We start from the raw sequence: 23,672 nt of genomic DNA on the forward strand, positions 1-23,672 counted from the left end.
GGCGGAGGGAGTATTAGAAGGTAATTCCTGCTGTGTGAGAGGGACGAGGTGTGTTTCTCCTTAGATGGCTGCAATATGTTTCAGTGAGCAATAAGCAGAAGGAAATGTGTGAGGTTTATCCGTATCCCTTGTGTTGCTAATACAGGCAGCACTCATGGTGGCCTATCGTTGGCAGAGATGACAACCAGCTCTATCTTGCCCTGCAGACAGTCTCTTCTCTCCACCTTTTCTTTCTGCTTCTTATTCTATCAGCGTTGGCGTCTTCCCGTCTTTTCTTCCCCTCCTCTGTCTCTCGCTCTCTCCTTATCTTTTTCTTTTCTGCCTTTTGTGCCGCTCTTTCTGTATTTATTTCGCTGTATTCAGCAGCCAGAACTTTTCGTTTTCATTTCCACATCCAGCACTATAAGGGTTCAGTGGATGCAGCAAAAGTTTACTGAACTCATCAGCTTCCAACACAGAATGGATCCAATTAAGTCTAATGAATCCATCGGCGCACTAATTTGGCAAAGTAATTCCTGACATTTAGGTTAAATAAACTGAGACAGCAAATGTTGTTAAGGATGAGACAGAATCATTCAGAGAAGCTGCTGCGGGTGCCCATGTTCAATAACTGTCCCGTCCATTATTCCAGTAGACAATGTTGGAGCAGCTCAGACTGACATCGGTTTTGGAAAATACCCAATTTTTTTTGTCACAACTACAAATCCTCATGTGAGATCAGCACAAAAATGGAAATACAAACTTTTAGACAAACTTTCTGGACCTGCTGTAGAAATGTATTCAAAGCTTTCAAAAAGATATTTGAGATCAATCAGCCACCACTGATAGCAGCATTTGGAGTCAATGCTGTCCAAAAAGGGAATTAAATGCTGCTGCTTCTGCATTTGAAAATCACTTGATGACTAATTCTTCCTAACTGTAATTCTTAACACTCACTGGATTAGAGATCTACTGCAGCTTTTTTTGTAACTAGACAATGTTAGAACCATTCTAATTAGACCTATAAATTCTACAAAGCCTGGAACTGCAAAGTAAAAATAATATCTCAACCATGGTTGTTGCTAAAATGTGCAGCGAGTTTGACAGTAGTACATCTGTTGCATAAAAGTATTGATTTTGCTTCATTTAGTTTGTTTTATTTTTTCCCTTTTCATTCTTTTTAAATAATTTATCGGCTCACTTGTTGCGGGTCGGTCAGGAATAACTGAATTGTTGTTTACTGAGCTTGGCTGACGTGTTCACTGTTGCATCAGTTGTGCATATTGAACCGCTAAATTATATTTTCACGTATTTTTTTTAGGTAAAAACTTTCAGAAATAAACTGTTGAAAAAGTTCTTGAAAGTACAGAAAACTGTAAGTTGAAAACTGAATTACAATTTCAGAGCACTGCAGCAAATAAACATCCGCAACCACAAAAACAGTGCCAAACATCTGCTTTTGGATAAATGTTAACGGCAAAGGTGCACAGTCAGCCAGATAAAGGAGCCAACAGAAGGTTTAAATTCAGTTTTGTGTGGTCGTACAGGAAACAGTTAAGGTGGCAGGAACAGGAGTCCACAACATGTACTAACAAGGAGTCGCTGCACATAACCTGCATGCAGACTTGTATAAATAGTGGGGAAACTCGGAACAGGTGTGTAAGTGGGCGGGGCTTAAACCAGGTGGAAGTTGGAGTCAGATGACTGGACAGGCATAAAAAGAAGTGAGGACATCTGGTGGACAGATGGAGAATGACAGAAGGGAAAAGACAGGTGAGAAAAATTCTTCTTAAATAATTAAGTGGTTGTTTGATTACCTGAAAGACTTCTAGGTTTATACATGGAGTCATATTTAGAATATCACTGAAAGAAAAACTGAAATGAGAGTTTAAAAAAATAAAAACGCTCTTCAGGGCAGAACTACATTTATTGTTGTGACATTTTAAGTCAAACTTCCATTGATGTAGATTGTTTTGAGAGTTACCTTCCTACATGTAAAGTCATTACCAGAGGTCTGCTGTAGAACATACAGAAATTAATGACAGAAACTGTCATTTTCCAGCAGCTGAGATGCCAAAAGAAATACTGTATAATAGCAGAACATTACCATCCAATAAAACTTCCTATAAATAAAGTAAAACTTCTAGGCTTAATTTTACATGAGATTGTTTAATGAAGTTTACATGTGTTAAAAACAATAAAATTACCTACAATATATAAGGTTAATACAGAATAATATAGAAAAATACATTTCATATACACTGATGCAAACACATTAAACTTTTTTAACAAGAAAAAAAAATCTCCTACTTACCACACAAATTTATGTAAAATTCCAGAACCAATATTTTTTTCTATTAATTGTCTAATTATCTATGTTAGGAAATGATTTACAGCAATAAACTGAACTTTTTTTTCAATATAACATGTGAATGTATTTTACCAGCTTGTTTACGTCCAAAAAATTCCCATTGTCTTTAAGAAAATGGAAATTTTGTGGATATTCATGGTTACTGGTTTCAAAAGTTATTTTATATTCTGCATGTAAATTCACAGGTTTTGCAATTTCGTTGATTATTTGTGCATTTCTTTTCATAAAAAATCTGTAAAATAAAAAGTCATTAAAGTCATTAAATTGTTTTTTAAGTGTGTAGAACGTCAAACAATCAGTAGAGCAACAGAGGGGTGTTGTTTCAGTCAATATAGATGCTGCAGTTAGCTGTACTGATGTGAAACTGTCAGTTTTGAACATGTCTTTAAAGGACTTTGAGCGAGTGCCAGCCAGATTTATTTTAAAATATAAAAGCAGAATCTCTTCCCACTCATCCATCCAGTAAAATAAAACTCAGACAGTCACTTGAGTTCTTTATTAAAATCATCTTTTTATTTTCATCCTGCTTGCAGTACAGCAGAGTATTGTCATCACTGCTGGCAGATGTGGCTGAAGCAGGGTGGTGGCGGCATCATACCACATCTATGTTTGTGTGTTTATGTGAGTCTGACTCTGTGTGTGTGTGTGTGTGTGTGTCTGTGTGTGTGTGTGTGTGTGTCTGTGTGTCTGTGTGTGTCTGTGTGTGTAAGTGAGGTGCTGACAATAGAATGCAGTACAACCAGCCATCATCCCATACAGTCAGTCAGTACAGCAGTATTAATACAAGGCCTTGAGACATTGTTCAGAGGCGTACAGGCAAAAACTGTGGATGTGTTTCCACTGCAGGCTAAAACTGGGCTTGCCAGGGCTAAGAACCACTAAATGCTTCAAATATCGTTAAAAGCCATTTGGGAAAAGGATAAATATTGGACCATACCAACTCATCATGGACTTAAAGTACTATAAGCGCATGTACGAACAAATCAGCCAAGAGGAAAGACCTCAGTAAATGATGTTTCCATGTTCCATCCAATAATGTGGGATCATTCCCTGCTGGAGAAAAGTGGGGGATATTGAATGTTTTTGTTATTTTATTTGTTAAATGTCATGATCAAAAAAGTGAAAGCCCTGGTTCGGCCACTTTTGGCCTTAGCGGAAACCACACCAGTGAGCAGATTCAGCTCTGCCCCTGACATGTGTCATAATAGCTTTACCAGTTTTGTAAAATTAAGAAAGAAACTGTGTGTTTGTAGTGTATAATTCTCCTTTTTTTTTTTTTTTGTTTTACAGCACAGCAGCGTGGCAGATACAACACACTATGTACGTATATCAAAGTCCTTATATATACCATATAGGTTGGTTGGCAGGGGTAGCTGTGCATGTTTTGTAAGAGTAATACAGCTACTAAGAGATGCAAAATAAACAAACCAAAAAAGCCTGTGCTGCTCGCTACATTGTGTTTCAAAGAGGTCACCTCACTGTACACTACAGTAGAAACTGGCGGGTCCGGTGAACCCAAAAGAGGGTCGAGAACGCGACCCCTACACAAGTGAGAGTTGTGGTAAAAGCTGCTGTGTCCATAAAAGGTTTAATTAGTCGTTAATCTGTAGCCCAAACCAAAAATAAAGGCCCCTCTGGGTAGACAAACACACGCCACCACTGCTACAGTGACACGGTCATAAGACACTCGCGCACCCCTCCACATTGTCACTTTTGTTGAACTCTTAGCGTTAGCTACAGTAGATAGCTAATGGAGGCGGATGGTTGGTCTTAAGTGAGCAAAAACACAGTTACATACTGGTCTCTGTTTTCGCTGGGGGGAAGGGAGCTGGGCAGGAGGTTTCGAGACAAGGAGAGACAGACAAACAGACAAAAAAAGACATATTCATTGAGATAATACCGTAAATTTAGTAGACAAACTTATATAACATAGATCTTAGTCTTGAAATATACTATCATATATATTTAGATATGCTATTTTCTTTTTTAGATGAAATAAATATATCCACAGGTACTCTTCTTTTTTAAAAAACAGACCAGCTTTACAATTGCAGACACACACCAATACAATGGATAGACATGAGGAGAAAGAGGCGAGGGCAAAGAAGGAAAGATCGGTGGTTTATTTATTTTTTTCTGGGGAAACACCCAAACTTTGTGTTCACACCACTAGCAGCTGCTGCGCTGCTGAGACAGCGTGCCATTACACGTTTCTTGCTGACGCTGTAGTGTTTTAGCAACAGCTTTGACACTCAGAAATCCAAATGAGCCCAAACTTCTGCTTGGATGTGGGGCAGCAAACTTCAGTTCCGTGAGGCGTGAATGCACGGAGGCATATCACACTTGTTGGTTTGTCTGGTTTCACTGAATTTTGTGTTAGTCTCTGATTGTAATAAGCAGTGAACGGTCTTTTTGTGGAAAGTAAATTTCTGTTCTGAACTGAAGAACTTCCCATGATATTTATATTCAATGGACTTGGAATGAGAAACAATATCCCCAAATATCAAGACGCTAAACAACAATTTTTTCTAATGCTACCCACCGCCACAGATATATATATATATATATATATGTATATATATATATATATATATATATATATGAATATATATATGAATATATATATAGATTTTTTTCTTAAAGAAAGTCAGAAAAACTCTACACAAGTGTATGTTAAAAACTTAAGTTCTCTTCTTGTTTTCTTCAGCTGAAGTAAATTATGGCTCAGATGCAGTTCCAGGCAAACAACATGAGCTGACCAGACTTACGGGAAAGATGGCTCAGGCATTTTGACCAACTGAAAACAGACAAACAGTGTTGTGCCAGCGGCTCTTTCCTCGTCACTAATACTTCACTGATGTCCGGTGTCCTGACGCTAAAGTCTACGGTTGATAATTAGAACTGACTACTCTAAACCGCTTGACATCGGAGTGTAACTGCTGGTGACAGCTCGGTCATGGATTTAAAAAGCTATAGCTCTTGGTTACACATTTACAAGGTGAGAAATACTTAAAAAAAAAAAGAAAACTATCACAGGAGGTGCTACTGTGTCTTTCATACCTAACCAATCAGATCTGACACCTCTTCGGAAACCATCTGCTTGCATCCAACACAGGCACAGTCTCTTTGACATCAAAACGGCACTCGCACTATCGCTAATTTGGCACCAATCAATCCCTTGTCTGATCGTACGGCCCAGACATGTTGATTAAAATACATACTGTCATACTTTACACAAAACATATGGCAGGAGCAATTAGCATAAGGCTGTAAGTATTTATTTCCCTGCACCTTGTCTAACAATCTGTGTAGCGCCACCTAGCATATTACGCACCTCTCTCACGCTTCACTGCAAGCAAACCTAAGCTGATTAGTTTTGCGAATCTTTCTGGTATTCTAGCCTTGGTGCCAACTGACCCTCCTGCAGGTGAACACTAAATGCAAACAGAGCAATAAAATCATTTCTAAACCACTGCAGCTCTACTTCTTTATTAGCAACTACTTGGAGTTACCCTGCAAGGTGAGCATACCGGCTATCTGGCTACGTCGATAATAGCTGAAGTTAACGCCGTCCCTATTCCTGCATCATGCACGCTAATCCGTCAGAAATGCTACGAGTTCCATCTTCAAGTGTCTTAATTGTTGTTGCAGCACACTTGTTGGCGGCTGACTTTACATTCAGTCAAATACAGGGAGGGAACAGACACTGCCTCCGTTGTCGTAGTTAGGTAGTTGAGAGAGAACGTTTCATGTGCACGCAAGCTTGAGTAGTATGGCACAGTGCTTACATTGTATTAGATTTAATACATGTCTTGATATATAGAACACCATCAATAACAACAACTACAACACAGAAGGAAAGTAAAGGTTTCAAAGTATAAAGCCGTGACATGAACAGAGGGGTGACTCATGTATTGCTCCAGAAAGAGAACAGATGAACTGACTTGATCAGGTGCACATGTTCTTACATGTACCTGTATGTGAGTGTTTGTGGGCACTTTTTTATGTATGCATGTATGTGTGTGTATTAGCATGTGCACATATTTAAATGAAAAGGAAACACAGCTGCTAACGTTGTACAGATTGATGTCGAGCTCTATTTAAGTTTGGCACTCAGCTTTTCATTTAGCCAGTAGAATATCAGTCACAGTTGACTTACCCTGTTGTCAAGAATACAAACACAGAAAAGCACAGACACACAGAATAATCACATCGAGGAGAGGAGCCGAGAGGGGAGGACAGGAGAGGAGATGACAAGAGAGATGAGGAGAAGATAGGCTTGTTAATATGGTGGCAAAAGAGTGAAAAAATAGAAAGAGAAATGAAGAAAAATAAGGGAGTAGAGGGCAGAGAAGAGAGGGGAAAGGAACATAAGGAAAGCAATGGATACCAGAGAGGACAAGATGGTTATCATCCTCCTCTCACTTTAAACAAGAAGATATTGATCATACACAACAAAAGGTGCCTCGGATGGGCGTCACAGTTCAGTGGGGGTGTAAACAGTTTGTTAAGGAAAAAGGAAAATTGGGGTAAGTGATTTGTTGAAGGGATAAAAATAAGAACATTGTTCTGTGTTAAAGGCTTCCGAGAGCAGCAGGCATACAGTACTACAAAGTTCCTGAGCCCTCAGTAAGCATTAAGAATCCTCTGAATACAAACTACTGCTCGGCTTCAACATCCAAAGCCCTTTACTTACTATAGCAAAGGAGTCTCCTTCAGTTGTACAACTTTTGATGTCTGATTTGCTTTTTGTGTATTGGTTAACTCCATTCAGAATGCAAGTAGTTACTGTGGCTGTCGTCTTTCACATACTGAGAGGAACAGAAGGATACAACAGTAAACACAAGATTGCTCCTGTTTTCCTTTGACCTACCCCACTGGGTTTGTTTGGCTTTCTGGTTTGTTTGTGCAGAACTTTAGGAAAGGGCTCAGTGCGTGTACTGTACTGACTTGGCTGTGTAGCCATGTTTGCTGTCAGGCAAATTCAAATCCAGATCACCTGCTTGGTGTCAGCCTCACAGGGCTCTCTTATGACTTTTGATACCTTGTTGAACTTCAGACCTCACTCTCCACGCTGGAGAAATGGGCTGAGTCCCTTCGAGAGCAAAGGCTCTTGGCTTTGAGGGGTAAGTGAGGAGACTGAGGAAACCTCTGGGGTTGGGGTACAGAGCGCAATCTCTGGTACTGTAGTTTGGCACTTGCCGAAGCCATGGAGGAGGCTTGGGGTGCCCCCGGTGTGGACGAGACCACGGAGGGAGAGGATACAGATGAGGACGAAGCTGGGGGAGGGACGTGGATGGAGTGAGATGAGGATGGAGGAGCTGGAAGGGCAGGCAGAGAGGGTGGCAGGTTAGATATAAGGGCTGAAGGTGGGGATGGTTGTCTTCCTCGATCTCGATCCCTTTCTGTTCTCTGTGTCCGCTGATGGATGCTGAGGTTTGACTGGCTGCCAGATTTAGATGGATTCTGTGATCGATCTGGTTTGGATGAGGATGAGGAGTCATGTTTCGGCTTCAAGGGACCACCAAAACTCTGGCAGTGGTGGTACAGCTCTTCCTGGCTTCGTGAAGTTACGCGAGCCCATTTGGAGGAATGAGAGTGCGGATGGTGTCGAGGGGAATGACAGGATGAACAGCCTGCGTGCCCTCTTCCCTTGTCCTTGGACTTGCGTTTACTCTTCTTCTCGTCCTGTATGTGGAGCTTGTCCACTGACCAGTATCTTCGGGGAGGTGGTGGTGTTAGAGGAGGTGGTGGCCAGTGTGACCCCGATCCCCAACCTCTCTCTCCTCCTCCTCCACCTGCACTAGAGCCCCACCCACTCTCTGCTGTTCCCCACCTCTCTCCTCGCTCCAGGAACAGGTCATCTCTGCTGTTTATGCTGCCAGCTTTATCCCTGGAGGGGTAGGTACTGAAAAACCAGCCTCCCCCTCCAATCCCTCCCACTGCTCTACCCTCATGATCTTCCCAGTACCTCTCAAACTTCCCAAACTCTCCTGAGGAACCATCGTCATCAGAATATATCCCGACTACTTTATCACGTTCCCGCTCCTCATCGGACATTGTCCTTCCTCCTCCACGTCTCTTCCCATGCTCTGCTTTCCTCCTCTCCTGCTCTGAATCGTCTTCCTCATCCTCTACTTCGGACTCCCACTCATGGAAGGACAACCCCTCCTTGGAGTGCATCTCGCCTCTTTCATTTCGTCCCAGCAGTGGCCTCCTCTCTCCTTCCATTCCAACAGCATCCCTGTCTGAACTTTTACTCTTCCTCCTTTTAGAGGAGACAGGCAACAAGGGCAGGAAGGCAGATGGAATGGCGTCAGAGGATGGGTTGCCCCCTCTCCAGAACTTGACAGATGTAGAAGGCTTACTGCTAGAGCTCTGATAATGCTTGCTGTTCCTCCGCCTGTGGTGTCTTTCCTTTCCTCGGCTGTCCTCCCCGTCATCTCTCTCTTTGTCCTCCCTCTCTTTCCTTTCATCCTCTCCTGGGATGTTCCAACCATAGCTCCTGATTGAGCTCTCACTCTTTTTCCGAAAGGACTCGCGCCTCAGGGGTGGGTACGATGGATAGTCTGGTGTCCCTGATTTGAGCTCTTCTCGTTTTTCAGGATCTGCTCCCTCCTGCTCTGACCTCTTCCGCTCTCTCTTTCTCATCTTGTCGTCTTTCTTTCTCTTCTTTTTGGCTTTGCGTCGCTTTCGTTCCCTTTCTCTCTCCCTCTCCTCCCTCTTCTTCTTCTTTCGCCCCTTCTTCCTCCTCTTCCTCTCACGCTCCCTCTCCTTATGGTGTCTCTTCTCCTCCCTGCCCACTCCATCTCCTCGACTTGTTCCTCCCCTCCCTCGCTCTCGGTCACCCCACGATGCCCACCACTCCTGTAACTGGGCCAGTTGGCTTCCTGTCCTCTCTCGTCCGTAATCTCTCTGAGGACGTGGTTTGCGTGGTGGGATCGGCGGAGGCGGTGGGCTGCACGGCAGCGAGCGCGATGACATGCGGCGTGAACGAATCTTCCTCCGAGACCCCAGGAGGAGGCTGGACTCCTCCGTGAGGAGATCTGAGTCGTAGTCGTCATCTACCGTAAAATCACCTGCTCGATACCGGAAACTCAGTGAGGAGTTATAGGAGCTGTCACTGGTGCAAGAAGAGGGAGAATTTGACCGAGAAAGCGACACAGACGATGAAGAAGAGGATGAGGATGACGTGGAGGATGAGGAAGAAGATGAGGCACTGGAGCAGGAGGAGTAGAAACGGCATGGTGAGGAGGGAGTAGTTGGGGTGTGTGTTGGTGAGGAAAGGGGGACAGGAAGAGGAGGAGGTGGAGGGGGACGACGGCCTCTCCTTCCACTTCCATCACTTGCTCCATACCTCCCACCTCCTCGCCTTCCCAGAGGGAGTATATTCTCATATAGAGGACCTCCTGAGCCTTTTCTCCTTGTCTGAGCGAGGCTTCCTCGCCTCCAAAAGGGAGGCCTTCGTGGAGAAGATGGGATTGGTGGAGGAGGCTTAGGGATTAAGTGCGCTGGGCCTTGTTGGGGGCCTTTTGGAGGCAGCCTTGGCATTCCTGAGGCCTTGGGGCCTCGAGGATTGGCTTTGGGAGTCTGCTGGGGGCCCCCTACCTGTTGGTCCGAGTTGGCGCCTAATCCTTCTGGATCTATAGGACCATAGTAGCGCTTGTATTCATCTAGCCCTGTGTCACCTCCTGCCCCTGCTCCACCTGCAACTCCTCCTTGCAGGCTCCAGTGCTGTCCTAGAATCTGCTGCTGGGCCTGTATTTCAGTGATCCCTCCTGCTATCCCCCCAACACCCACGCCTCCACTGCTGCCTCCGCTCATGACCTTCTCTGGCTTTTGCCTGTTCCAGCGATCAACTACAGCCAGTCTACGGTCATGGCGGGGCAAGAAGGTGGAGCAAGGCATAGGGCCTTCCAGTAAGGGGCTATTTGAGGGACCCAGAGCCATTGCTGAGTGTCCAGTAGTTGGCGGTGATCCGGGTAGCATGGTAGTATAAGTCTGTCCCTGTTGCTGTTGGTGGTGCTTTTGCTGCTGTTGCTGCTGCACCATGGCAATGGCAGTCGTGTTGTTTACTGTGGCTGTAACTAGATGTTGTTGGGGTGCAGTAGGCATGGTGGTCACAGTGTGGTACTGGGGCAAAGTGCTTTTGCTCCCTCCTGGAGTGGTCTCATCCTCAAATTGGCAGCAGCTGTACATCCCCTGGGTGGAGAGATAACAGAGAGATTGTAATTAGACCAACAGGCTGCCAAGTATGATAAGAAGGAACTGTGTGTATGTGTCAGACAGAGAGAGACAAGACAGCCTGACATCCCTAATTTTGAAAAGGAAACCCATAGAACAGCTTTGATTTGATATCTACACAAACCATATAAAAGCTCTCTTCAGAAGGAAGGAAATACAGTACATAAAGATCACTGATGCAGTCTTTACTATAAAAAAGTCTAAATGTTTTCAAAGTAGCAGATTGGTTCTTCCATTAATTTTTCTTTCACTTACTTTGTCCCAGCACACCCACAATTTGTAATCATTCCCACTAAAAGACAGTGATCAACACACTTAAGACTAAAATTAGTCTTTTTGTTTAACTGACAAGTGAAAAAGTGCTTTAATTAACACCGAGAGAAACATAGAGAACACACAAATAACCTGCTAATTAGAGTCAATCTAAGCTGCACAAAAATATTAATAGTAAACTGCAGAATGTCGATTAGATTTACATTTTGTTTTCTTTACATACAAATCATTCCACAGGCTGTTAAAGACAACAAAGACAATCAAAGAAGGTCTCATTTGCTAAGTGACCAAACACTGGCAGTTAAAAAAGTATTTTATGTACCCAGATCAATCACAACATTAAAAAACAACCTGACAGGTTAGGGGCCAATTCAATTAGATTTTTGTGGATATTTCTATGACACAAAGCACCTCGATAAACATTATCATCTTCAGGAACCTAAAAGAGAAGTCCAATTGGTTTCTACAGGCTGTCCTCAAACAAAAAACGACCACACAGGTCGTCTGTACATGCACGTATTACGACCCAGTGTTACGTTTTGACGTATGCGACCTCTAGCGGTTGAGTAAATATCGACACTCTGGAGTCGCAGGTGAAATGTCACCATGAACAAAGTTTTATCGAACACTATCCCTGTCCCTATCCCTAACCCTAACCTTAACCATAACCCTAAACCCGTGTTGGGAAAGTGAGGAAAAAGCCATTTTGTGACGGAAAAGCCGTTTCGTGAATTAAATCCCGTAATGTGTTCCTTTTCCCCGTAGGGGCGCTAACATAAATACGCTCTCACGGGTCGTATTCCGGTGCACGGTGCATACGACCGATGCGGTCGTATGAATTTGAGGACTTGTTGGGTTTCTACTATGACTGCTATGACCTGACAGACTGAGAATCTACACAAACATTATTCCTGAACAAGTGCACCTTCACATGGAGCACTGACATAACAGCAGCAGCCTCCACCAGAAGAACAATGCACCTTGAAATACTACAAAAATTGCTTAGGAATAGTTCGAGGGACACAACGAAGAGCCCAAGGTGTTACCCTTGACTCTGAATTCCCCAGATCTCAATGTCATTGAGTATCCACAAGATATGCTGGAAAAAGCCTGACCCTGCAACCCACAGGAGCCAATGAATCCAAAGCCAGACACCAAAGAACACCACCACAGGTCCCAGCTCCATGCCCTGAAGAGTAAGAGCTGCTTTACTGGTACGAGGAAGAACTACACATATAGGCAGGTAATTTAAATGGTATAGTTGCACTATTTAACTTGCTTGACATTTTCACACGTAATCCCTTCAAGCAGCTACGATAAATACCTCACAGAGGATCCGGTTAAACGTGAGGTTGCTGCATCAACAAAAAAGCTTTAAACTTGTCCGAGCTACAACTCTTTACAACTATATATATATATATATCCGTATACCTTTTTTTCACTGGATTGAATAAATACAGACTGTGCAACTTTGTCAGCTCAATAAATTTCACACAAAAATAGATTTCATTCTGAAAAAAAAGCCTTTATTCACCCTGAGCATGCTGGGAAATTGCTGTAGGTGGTTTCCCTCTACCTAAGGTTCTCTGTGCCACAACATCTCCTCTAAAGGCAGACAACAGGGAGTGCTGACCATTAAATATTAATGAGAGTTTTGGAAAAACTTTGGACTGAGTTTACCAGGCTTCTTGGAGTGTCAATTCTCACACTATCAAAGAAAACAAAGCTTTCAGCAAACAAAGTGTCACTCAGTTAGAACAGGGCTGCGCTTTCTCCAACAACCCTGTGAAAAACAATTGTAGAAGGAGGTGTGTGCGGAGAGTATACAGCTTCTGGAGAGGAATCAAAACAACGGGGGGAAGAGTAAAAGCAACAAAACCTATTCTCTCATTATGCAAATACAACCAATGCTGCCTGATGCTGCATCTTAAGCGAAAAGGGATTTTTCTTTCAGCTGCCGGTTTGTTTGCTAAACTGAAACAAAAAGCAGCTTCAAGTGTCCACGCTCTGTCTTTTTATCAACTTCAAGTGCACAAATGAAGATTAAAATGTTTGTTTTCTTTGATTTTGACTAAATTTCAACAAAAACCAGACTTGATTCAAGGTCCTAAACCTCTGGGGGAGTTGCACTGTTGTTCCCGAGTCTTTGTAGGAGACACAGAACAAGTGGCGCAGTGAGAACACCAATTTTTTAGAGATCAACTTCTGGAGACAACACTTCAGGAATATGAGTCTCTGTCTTGAAATAAAGAGGTAAATGCACAAGTATCAAGACATTTTAAATCTCAAGTTTATTATTAATTTTTACTGATACCTGCACAGGCAAAGTTTCTTTCACTTGTCTTGAGAAATAATTATGTCAATGCCAAAAATGCCTTAAGGAAAGACTTTTGTTATAAAGAAAAGTACAATACGTACATCAGCACAGACCCTGACAATACTGATGATGATTGGAACTACTTTTAATGCCAGGCTGAGTTGTATCATTTTAAATAAAATGTTATTTTTTCATGCAGATTTCTGTAGTTGCGTCTAACTAGGACATATTAGATCAGACGCTGTCATTTTCATGCGTCTTTCTGCTGCTATTTTCTGCCACTCAAGTATGAATAAGATCGTTCTCACTTGGTTTTAATGAACTGAGGAAAACACTTTTCCATCTCAGCAGCGACAGTCAGCATTGCTCGATATGAAGAAAACAGGAAATGAAAGAATCACGAGTAAATTATGAGCGCCTCATGACATCTTTTCAAATTTAACATCCCAAGCAGAGTCAGTCAATTTTAAAGTTCCTGTCAGATGAGCAGCTCTGTCTCTGCTGTGCCTGGGTGCCGTTTCTTTTTCATATTTACACCTCTCTGCAGATAGATGGGACTCAATTAGCAGGACTGGGAAGGGCCATGTAAATCACAAAAACTCTATTATTCCTCGCATGTGAAAATGATTCATATGACCCACCGATATCTGTCACATCTTAATGACAGAATGTGTGGGGCCTCTTGTAAATCACTGTTCCCTACCGGGACGTGGATCTGGTGGAGAGACTGTAATAATGGTCCTTCCGGACACATGAATCAGCAGTCCCAGTGGCAAGAAGTGCAATCACAGTCTCCAGAGCACGGGACGCAGCACACTGTGAAATTGAAACTTGGGTGAGTCACTGATTGGGTTAAAGGAAGCTGCGAAGGCCAGCTGCAGAGACTTTAAAGCAAGCACGGCATGTAGCTCTGGAGATAGAAGCTAACTGGATTTTTTTTTTTTGGAGGGGGGGGGGCATCCTTTGCATAAAATTGATGTTTTTATACTCAAAATGAGGAACTGTAAAGATAAGAGTTTTCTTGTGCAAGAAAAATTGTTAGGGAAATTGCACTCCAAAGGAAATGCGTGGAAGCCCGACAGAGAATATCTGCGTGGAAATCAGAGGCTGCAAAGGACACAAAGGATTTTCACCCAGATGGTCACTGTGAATTATCAAGGTGTTCAGGAAATGACATTTCAGTCTTGTTTCAGTGCACACACAAGAGCTCAATCTGACCTAAACCGACAAATTCAAGCTGGACTTGAAGCACAGTTTATGTGAATGCTGTCGGTTGGAAAAGGGCAAAGTCCAAACAAAAGATTACTATTAAACATTGGGTATCACTTTTGTAAATTATCGGTCATCGTCTTCAAGTTTCTGATTTTATCTCATACACACGTGGACAAAATTGTTGGTACCCCTCAGTTAAAGAAGGAAAAACCCACAATTCTCACTGAAATCACTTGAAACTCACAAAAGTAACAATAAATAAAGATTTATTGAAAATTAAATAATCAAAAACAGCCATTACTTTTGAATTGTTGATTAACATAATTATTTTAAAAAAACAAACTAATGAAACAGGCCTGGACAAAAATGATGGTACCTCTATAAAAGATTGAAAACTATTTGACCAGAGTGACATGATTAACTCAGGTGTGTCATTTAATTGACATCACAGGTGTTTCCAAACTCATAATCAGTCAGTCTGCCTATTTAAAGGGAGACAAGTAGTCACCCTGCTGTTTGGTGAAAAGGTGTGTACCACACTGAACATGGACAACAGAAAGCGAAGGAGAGAATTGTCCCAGGACATCTGAAAAAAAATGATAGACAAACATCTTAAAGGTAAAGGCTATAAGACCATCTCTAAACAGCTTGAAGTTCCTGTGACAACAGTGGCTCATATTATTCAGAAGTTCAAGACCCACGGGACAGTAGCCAACCTCCCTGGACGTGGCCGCAAGAGGAAAATTGATGACAAATTGAAGAGACGGATCGTTGGAATTGTATCCAAAGAGCCCAGAGCAACCTCCAAAGAAATTAAAGGTGAACTCCAAGGCCAAGGTACATCAGTGTCAGATCGCACCATTCGTCGTTGTTTGAGCCAAAGTGGACTTCATGGGAGACGACCAAGGAGGACACCACTGCTGAAAAAAACTCATAAAAAAGCCAGACTGGAATTTGCAAAAATGCATGTTGACAAGCCACAAAGCTTCTGGGAGAATGTCCTTTGGACAGATGAGACCAAACTGGAGCTTTTTGGTAAGGCACATCAACTCTATGTTCATAGACTCAAAAAGCAAGCATACGAAGAAAAGAACACTGTCCCTACGGTGAAACATGGAGGAGGCTCAGTAATGTTTTGGGGCTGCTTTGCTGCATCTGGCACAGGGTGTCTTGAAAGTGTGCAAGGTACGATGAAATCTGAAGACTATCAAGGCATTCTGGAGAGAAATGTGCTGCCTAGTGTCAGAAAGCTTGGTCTCAGTCGCAGGTCATGGGTCTTCCAACAGGACAACGATCCAAAACACACAGCCAAAAACACCCAAGAATGTCTGAGAGAAAAGCGTTGGACTATTCTAAAGTGGCCTTCTATGAGCCCAGATCTGAATCCCATTGAACATATGTGGAAGGAGCTGAAACATGCCATTTGGAGAAGACACCCATCAAACCTGAGACAACTGGAGCTGTTTGCTCATGAGGAGTGGGCCAAAATACCTGTTGACAGCTGCAGAACGCTCATTGACAAATACAGAAATCGTTTAATTGCAGTGATTGCCTCAAAAGGTTGTGCAACAAAATATTAAGTTATGGGTACCATCATTTTTGTCCAGCCCTATTTCATTAGTTTGTTTTTTTAAATAATTATGTTAATCAACAATTCAAAAGTGATGGCTGATTTTGATTATTTAATTTTCAATAAATTTTTATTTATTGTTACTTTTGTGAGTTTCAAGTGATTTCAGTGAGAATTGTGGGTTTTTCCTTCTTTAACTGAGGGGTACCAACAATTTTGTCCACGTGTGTAACTCTCAGAACCCTAAAACTCACTGGCAAGTTTGAAAAAACGATGTACATTAACAAACAAACAAAAAAATCACCAAAATGACACCATTTGTTTGTGCATTTTTTATGATTCATGGCATTATTACTGTGCCATGCTACACAAAAGACATTGTTCACTTCTCTCTACTTCTACCAGTGGTAGTGCAGAATCCATGGACGTTCAGGACTTTATTTTGCAGTGAAAAGTGATCCTACAGTGACGTAGAACATAGCAAAAAATACCCAGCAACTGTTTACAGTTCACTGGGTTAGACGATCAATTTCATTGTTTTGTGTCTATTTTCTTCTTTATATAGAAATGTGGTTGTGTATAGGTATGTTGTATATTTACTTCAAACCTGATATGCACATTATTTTTTTCTTTTCATACCATTATATAGTCTTACAAGGGGAAATTTTGCCCTTTCGCATAACCCCACTTGGTAGGAAACTGGGGCCAACTACACTATGGCACCCTTTGAGCAAACAGGATTAAGGCTCTGTGAAGTGATGTTTTTTTACTTCTTTTTAATAATTGCATTTATTCTCATTGTTTAACCCCTACAGAAGGGGTGTCAACATTTTATGAGATTAATGCATATTATAGTCTTGCAGCCAAATATTTTGATATTTAGTGCATGTGTGTGACCATCACCAGCCCTCCTGAGAGCTAGGCTGATATTCTTTATTAGAATTCCCTAATAAAAGCCAGGGAGGGCAGTGATGTGGTGTTTTAACAAATCATTTTATAAAATAAAATAAAAGCGCTACTTTGGCTCTGATGTTGCTGTCTTTCTATCTATAGCCACTCTGTTGTCTCAAACAATGAATGGACAGAATGATCTCATTGGCTGTAAAATGTTAAAAGTAACAGCCAATCAACAATGAGGGCTACTGTTTATTGACCAGGACAGAGGAGCAGCTTTCCTGAGTGGACCAGCTCCAGGTAATTAGCAGAGCTGCACGGTAGCACGTGTTGCTGATGGTGTAAAAACACTATCATGCCCAGTGTCCCTGGTACACTGAAAATAATGATTTACACTGAAAACAGCAAAAATAGTCCACTCAACCAGTGGTGCTAGGCTAATGCTAGCACTAAGAGGTTTAAGCCTGTAGCTAACGCTATCTGGAGCATCCTTTTCAACCAAGATTTGCCTGACAGACACATTTGTCTAGCAGAGACACAATCTTAAAAAACTGAGTGAGAACCACAGCCATTGCGGGTACTGTTCACAGTGGCTAAAGCTATGCTAACAGCTCGTGGCTAAGATTAGTCCGAAACAGTGTCTAGAAAACAGTAAGAAATAATGCTTAAACAACCGGGCCTTAGAGAACAGCAAAAGTTTCAGAAAACAGAGAAGAACAGCACACATAAAAGTCCCAAACTATCAATCTTGTTTCTATTGTACGCATTCTGTGCTACTACTAAAGAAATCTAGTTATGTTCTCTGTTGTTAAATAATATTTAATGTTTAGTGGTTTCAAATATTGGCTCTCTGTCTTTCAGTAACTCTCTAGTTAAAATTCCACCTCCAGTTCTAGCTGAAAAACAGACAAACCATTCCAATCACACCACCCTGTCCATTTTCTTAGCCAAATGCTTGGTTATTCTTCTGCTTTTGTTTTTCTCGCTGCTAACTATTATCAGCATTTTAGCAAGTTGTTGCACCACGGTCTCCACTTTGTTCCCATCTGCTTCCCCATGAGCTCACCCGAGTTACTGCACGACTTCCTGATGCACCATTAACGTACTACATAGTTGGAATTGCTGATTCTTTTTATGCAAAAACAATGATTCTGTCTTGCCAAAAGTAGAGTCTTGATTTCACTACACTTCATATGTTGGAGGCATAATGTCAGAAATAAGCACCGCGATGTTCCTTTCTTTTTTATAGTGTAATTACAACACTCATCCACTCGGCATAAATTAGCCATTTTCACTGCATCGTTTTGAAGGAGGAGGCCATAAATCACAACCTATTGTTGTCATTCCGGCGTGCTTGTGTTACTCTTACAAGCAGTAGTGCTGACACGCCGAGTATCAGCGTCTCCTGACAAATGAGAACATCTCTGCAGTGCTCCACGAAGCCTGTTCCCCACTTCAACGCTCTCCCCTCCCCTCCGCCTCACCTCTGCCCTCCCTCTTCCTTTCTGTCCCTACGGTTTCTTTCCCTCCTTCACCTCCTTCCTGCCTCCCCCTCCAACACTCGCCATACTTCACTACCTCTGCCATCCGAACCTCCAGCTGTCTCCTCTGCTGCTTTCTTCTTATCTCACAGTTTCCCTCCTTTACCATCTTTTTCGCTCTTCCATCCCCCTTTGATACCTCCCCTTACTCCCATCACTTCCCTCTTGCTTCTTTCACTCCAGCGTCTGCACTAAATATTTTCATGACCCTAAACTGAACTTACAGAAGCTGTGTTGGCACTAAAAGAAAATAGCTGTGCAACAACGGAGTGATCAGTCTGCCCTGGACCCTTTGGGCTCTTTGTGGAATCATGCCAAGGATACACATCACTGATTCCCCTTTTTTTTGGCTCTACCCCCTTCTTTTGTCCCTGCTGAGTGCCAGGAACAAGTAGCGATCTAAGCGGCGCCTACTTCCGTGCAATCCATATCTTAATTGTGTCTGCTCATTAACCTTCTTCCGTCTATATCTCCATTTGTCTGAGTAAAGTGGACCTTGTGGCTGCAATCAGTGAGGGATGTTCATTTGTTATCACTACATTTCCACAAAGGGATCCCAACAGTTCCAGTCTACCCCAACATCTGCGCGGCATAAATCACTTTACCGGTGCTCCTCAAGCACTCTGTGATGAATCCGCACCTTATTCCACTCATTAGTTTTTCCTTCTCAGGTTGAGGGTTTGCAAATCAGTGAGATCTGCTGCTAAAATAGGAATTTTAAAACTCCCCTGCCTCTGAGCTGGTTTTCTCAGTCCCTGGAAGAACATTTTTTACATCTGGTGAGGAAAGACTGTACATTTTGTTGAAAATAAATCTGAGAAACGGATAAGAAAATGCAGCCAGCACACATACAGTACATCCCCAGTTACTGCATAAGGCAGCATGAGATGCATTCTAAGTAGCTTTCAAACACCTCTCTAATGTTTTCATTTGACATATTTCCATATTTCCACAGTTTAATTAACCTGAGCCTGTCGAAAGCACACGGTTTATTAAATTATGTTCTGGTGTGAAATGCCTGGTGCACTCAATCCTCAGTGAAATATTGAAAGCATTGTCTGGGATTTTATGCAGGATTCTAGGTTGCATCTTGCTTAAGTAACTCGTCAGAGGTCTATTCTGGGACTAAAGCATTTTATGTGGTCAGTCTGAAATGGTAAATGGTTGTATTTATATAGCACTTTACATGATATGTCACACTTACCCATTCACACACACATTCACACACTGATGGCAGAATGCCATGCAAGGCGCTAACCATGACCCACCAGGAGCAATTAGGGGTTAGGTGTCTTGCTCAGGGACACCTCGACATGAGCTCGACGGGCCGAGGATCGAACCGGCAACCTTCCAGTTACAAGACGGCCACTCTACCCACTGAGCCATGCCGCCCTACGAAGATTCAGAAGATTGAAGATCTGAAGATACGAAGTCTGAAGATTAAATGTGGAGCTAAACATTCTAATTCCATACAGTTTAGATACTCACGCACCGCTAGCTGTATGTTCTATGAGTGACTGTTGCAAATTCTGTATGTATGAACACAAAGGAACTCTTTGCACATCTACTTCATGACAAAGTTACGGACAAACTGTCTAACTTCATTCATTGGCAATTTTTGGTGCTAGATCTTTTCAAAGAAAAATCACCAGGCAAAAGTTGTGTTTGTGTGGCATCTGTTTCTACTGTCAGCTTTCTTCACAGTCTGTTGAAAACCTAATTAACTTCATGCCAGGAATACACGACTGGGTGACTCTTTTTCCGCGGTTAAACAGAAACAAAACAGAGATGACGGTTACTGTGAAGGGTCCTAAAGTCAGGACCTCATTTAAATATGCACTTTATCTGTCTGTGAAATGTTTTTGGAGGGATGAATGTGTCTCTTACCCTGCTGAGAGCCAAGAGGAAATCCATCCCACCAGATCTCTTCACACAGTGCCGTAGTTTCCAGTAGACCAGATGCTCCCACGCAAACACCAGGAGGCTGAGGCCCATGGCCACCAGCAGCATGTAGAAGACCCCTGCCATGTTGTCAATGTCCAGCTTACTGCTCATCACCTGGACGAAGGGGAAAGGCAGAAAATATTCATACAGAGAGAAGATAAAAGGAAATGGAAAAGTAGGTAAAACGAAAATATAATCACAGGAACAGAGATGAGAAAAGACTGTATTTATTTCTAATGAGGGGCAATTTGTCTCCCCGACAGCCGATACAAAGTTAATTACAACCAACAGTACGGCTGAGAATGCTTTGCTGTCGCTGGGTGTCAGAGCGCCCATCTGTGATAGTTTAGAGCCAAAACACTGATGCAAAGACCAAAAACCCGTCAGTCACCACAAAATGCCTACTTTGTGTCAAACAAAGAGGTTTCCAGACAGTTTAATTTATGTACTTTCAACATTCAGAGCTGCAGCCAGGCAGCATTCACCATCCAATCAATAACTGTTGATACTTTATATCAGAGCTTTGGGTTCCTGTGGAGGCATTCGTGCCCGGCTTGTATCGGGTTTGTTTTACATTCAGCAGCTTTAAGGTTGGAAAAATTCCCTCTTTGTTAAGATATACACACACGATTGAGGTAACTGAGGAGCAGGAGAAAATGTTTTTGTATACTGTCATTTCACATAAAGTTGAAGGTACTTTAGGCTCTTTCCTCCAGAACCTGATGTAGATTTTTCTTCAGGTGTTATATAGGATGGTAACAGGTGCTGTACATAAGATTATTCTGAAAGTTTAAGCTGGTTCGGTGATTGGTTTTGGTGATCTGACAGCATGAACACCAGTAAAACCGGAGCAGAATGCTAACAGAGTGATTGGTCAGGGGTTCAATAGGATCAGTGATGCTTATTGGACCAGGTTTCTGGGAAATATCTCACTTAGAGCTGCAAAATATATCCTTTCAGCATCAACACTGCAATATGTACACGCGCAACAGACACATTACAGGAAGGCAAATCAACTCAAACACGTCAAACTGTGACTTTTTTGATGCTTTTTACAAGAAAAAAGCTGCACTATTCTTATTTTCTATGACTAATCTACAGAAGAAGGATAATTCTGTCTGGTAGAACATCATTTAGTCTGATTTCAGGATTCTCACTGAGTTTTTATTTAACTTCATTGAAAAGATACAGAGGTTGTCTCCATGTGTGGACAAGAAGATTTCAGCTTAAGAAAGGATGATGTTCCTCAAAAACAGGTACTCTGTCAGGAGGGTCTTGCAAATATTTTTTGACTCCAAGCTACAAAATCACCTTCATTATTTTAAAATCTAGGGTTGTTAAAGTCATCTGGTGAAAATTCCTGCATTTTTACACACTGATGTATATGTCAGAGTAGAGACTGCGATTTGGTAGAGTTGGAGTTTCTACCAGTAGAGACTGTGATCGCAATCTCTACCAGTAGAAACTCCAATCCTACCAGTAGAGATTTGTCAGGGCTAAGGTTAGACTTTTAAGGTTAGGGTCAGGGGTCAGGGCAGGGGTCAGATTTAAAGTTCCATCTCTACTGGTAGGATTGGAGTTTCTACTGGTAGAGACTCCAATCGCAAACTCTACTGGGAGAGACTCCAATCGCAATCTCTACTGGTAGAAACTCCAACTCTACTGGTAGAGACTCCAATCGCAAACTCTACTGGTAGAGACTCCAATCGCAATCTCTACTGGTAGAAACTCCAACTCTACTGGTAGAGACTCCAATCGCAAACTCTACTGGGAGAGACTCCAATCGCAATCTCTACTGGTAGAAACTCCAACTCTACTGGTAGAGACTCCAATCGCAAACTCTACTGGTAGAGACTCCAATCGCAATCTCTACTGGTAGAAACTCCAACTCTACTGGTAGAGACTCCAATCGCAATCTCTACTGGTAGAGACTCCATTCGCAAACTCTACTGGTAGAAACTCCAACTCTACCAAATCGCAGTCTCGACCCTGACATATATATTGTCGAGAAACAAGTTATTACAATTGTGTTTCTGCCAACATTGTGCAGCCCTAATCTCACTTTATTACTAGCATTACTGTGATTAGTTGATTAGGAAACAGGTTGATAGGGACAAGCTGTCAGACATCCTACCTCAATCTTATCATTGTGACAGATACCCGACAGCCAGAGACGTTCCAACATATCGATCTCATCTGCAAGAGAAAAGGTAGAAAAGGGAAAACAAGGCAGTGAAAAAGAAGAGAAGCAGCTTTTACATTCAGAAGAAAGAGCTACTGTACACAGCGGGGAGGGAGAAAAGGCAAAGGCAGTTGAGAAAAGGAAGCTGTGGGATGACAGAAGCAGAAGACAATTGGAGAGAAGGACTTAAAATGATACGGCAGCAGAGGAGTAAACTTAAAAAGGGGATTACTGCCACTTTGTTATGAGAGCAAAGGTGTTTGATCCCCTGTGGGAGAGAAAAAGAAGCAGGAGAAGGAAAGCTGAGAAGGCAAAGAGAGAATGAGGATGGAGAGAGGGAATACTGCTACGACGGAAGAGAGGGAGGGATGATGAAATGTAGCGTGATAGAGAGAAATGAGGAGGAGAGTGGAAGCTTGTTGGTAAATTGTTTCAAAGGAGGGAGCAAGCATACCATAAAGATAAGATTTTTGTGACCATATAGCGCCTGGTGTACATTTTACAAGCATTTAATAAAGTCCAAAGAATAGTGCGTGTGTGCTACCGGTGTTACAAATTGCCGGCGTGGACCTACAAAGTACGAATGAATCATTAGAACGTCGAGGCAAGGCAGCGAGAGAAAGATTTAAAGGCCATTTGCAGCAGAAGTTATTAGATCGGAAGGAGAAAGTGGGGAATTAGAGACGGCGACTGGAAGAGAGAGGAGCCTTTGAAGCGGGTTGTGAAATGGTCTGGTGTCAGAGGCGGGAACACTGAGGGCACAGCGATGCGACGGCACATGGGAGATGAAAGGACGGAGGGAAGTGCACACAAACATTACGCTTCCCGCTCAAACTAGCAGACACACACGGGCGATGTGCACTCCGAGCTGCAGCGTAATGGGACTCTCTGTGCCGGCCATTAATGCATTAATCAAAAAGAATGAGGCAGAGGGAGGGGATTTATGCTTTTCCTTCTCATGCACAGACAGACTTATGCAGACGGGGGTGCATGACCGGGTTGCAGAGGATTTTTTAGCACACACAGTCTTGAAAACACACTCTGGCTCTGCCACTGTACACATGCTGGAGATGTCCCAGTCAAAAGCTTGTTTCATGCTTGACGCGTCCACGAGGTTCATGGGGGGGGGGGGGGGGGGTGTACAT

At 42.5% G+C, this 23,672-nt stretch overlaps 1 protein-coding gene across 1 annotated transcript in view; it reads right to left on the minus strand.

Annotated features, from left to right (window-relative positions):
* Positions 1–2,841: 2,841 nt before the first annotated feature.
* grin2da (glutamate receptor, ionotropic, N-methyl D-aspartate 2D, a) overlaps positions 2,842–23,672 on the minus strand; it is a 322,668-nt gene continuing 301,837 nt past the window's right edge. Inside the window, exons 17-19 of the mRNA XM_051955237.1 lie at positions 22,480–22,541; positions 20,289–20,459; positions 2,842–10,552 (exon numbers count right to left, since the gene is read on the minus strand). Of these exons, the coding sequence (XP_051811197.1) occupies positions 7,406–10,552; positions 20,289–20,459; positions 22,480–22,541 (3,380 nt within the window). The 3' untranslated portion in view covers positions 2,842–7,405. The remainder of the gene's footprint in view (positions 10,553–20,288; positions 20,460–22,479; positions 22,542–23,672) is intronic.

The sequence above is a fragment of the Acanthochromis polyacanthus genome, chromosome 11, assembly GCF_021347895.1.
Source record: "Acanthochromis polyacanthus isolate Apoly-LR-REF ecotype Palm Island chromosome 11, KAUST_Apoly_ChrSc, whole genome shotgun sequence".
Lineage (NCBI taxonomy): Eukaryota > Metazoa > Chordata > Actinopteri > Pomacentridae > Acanthochromis > Acanthochromis polyacanthus.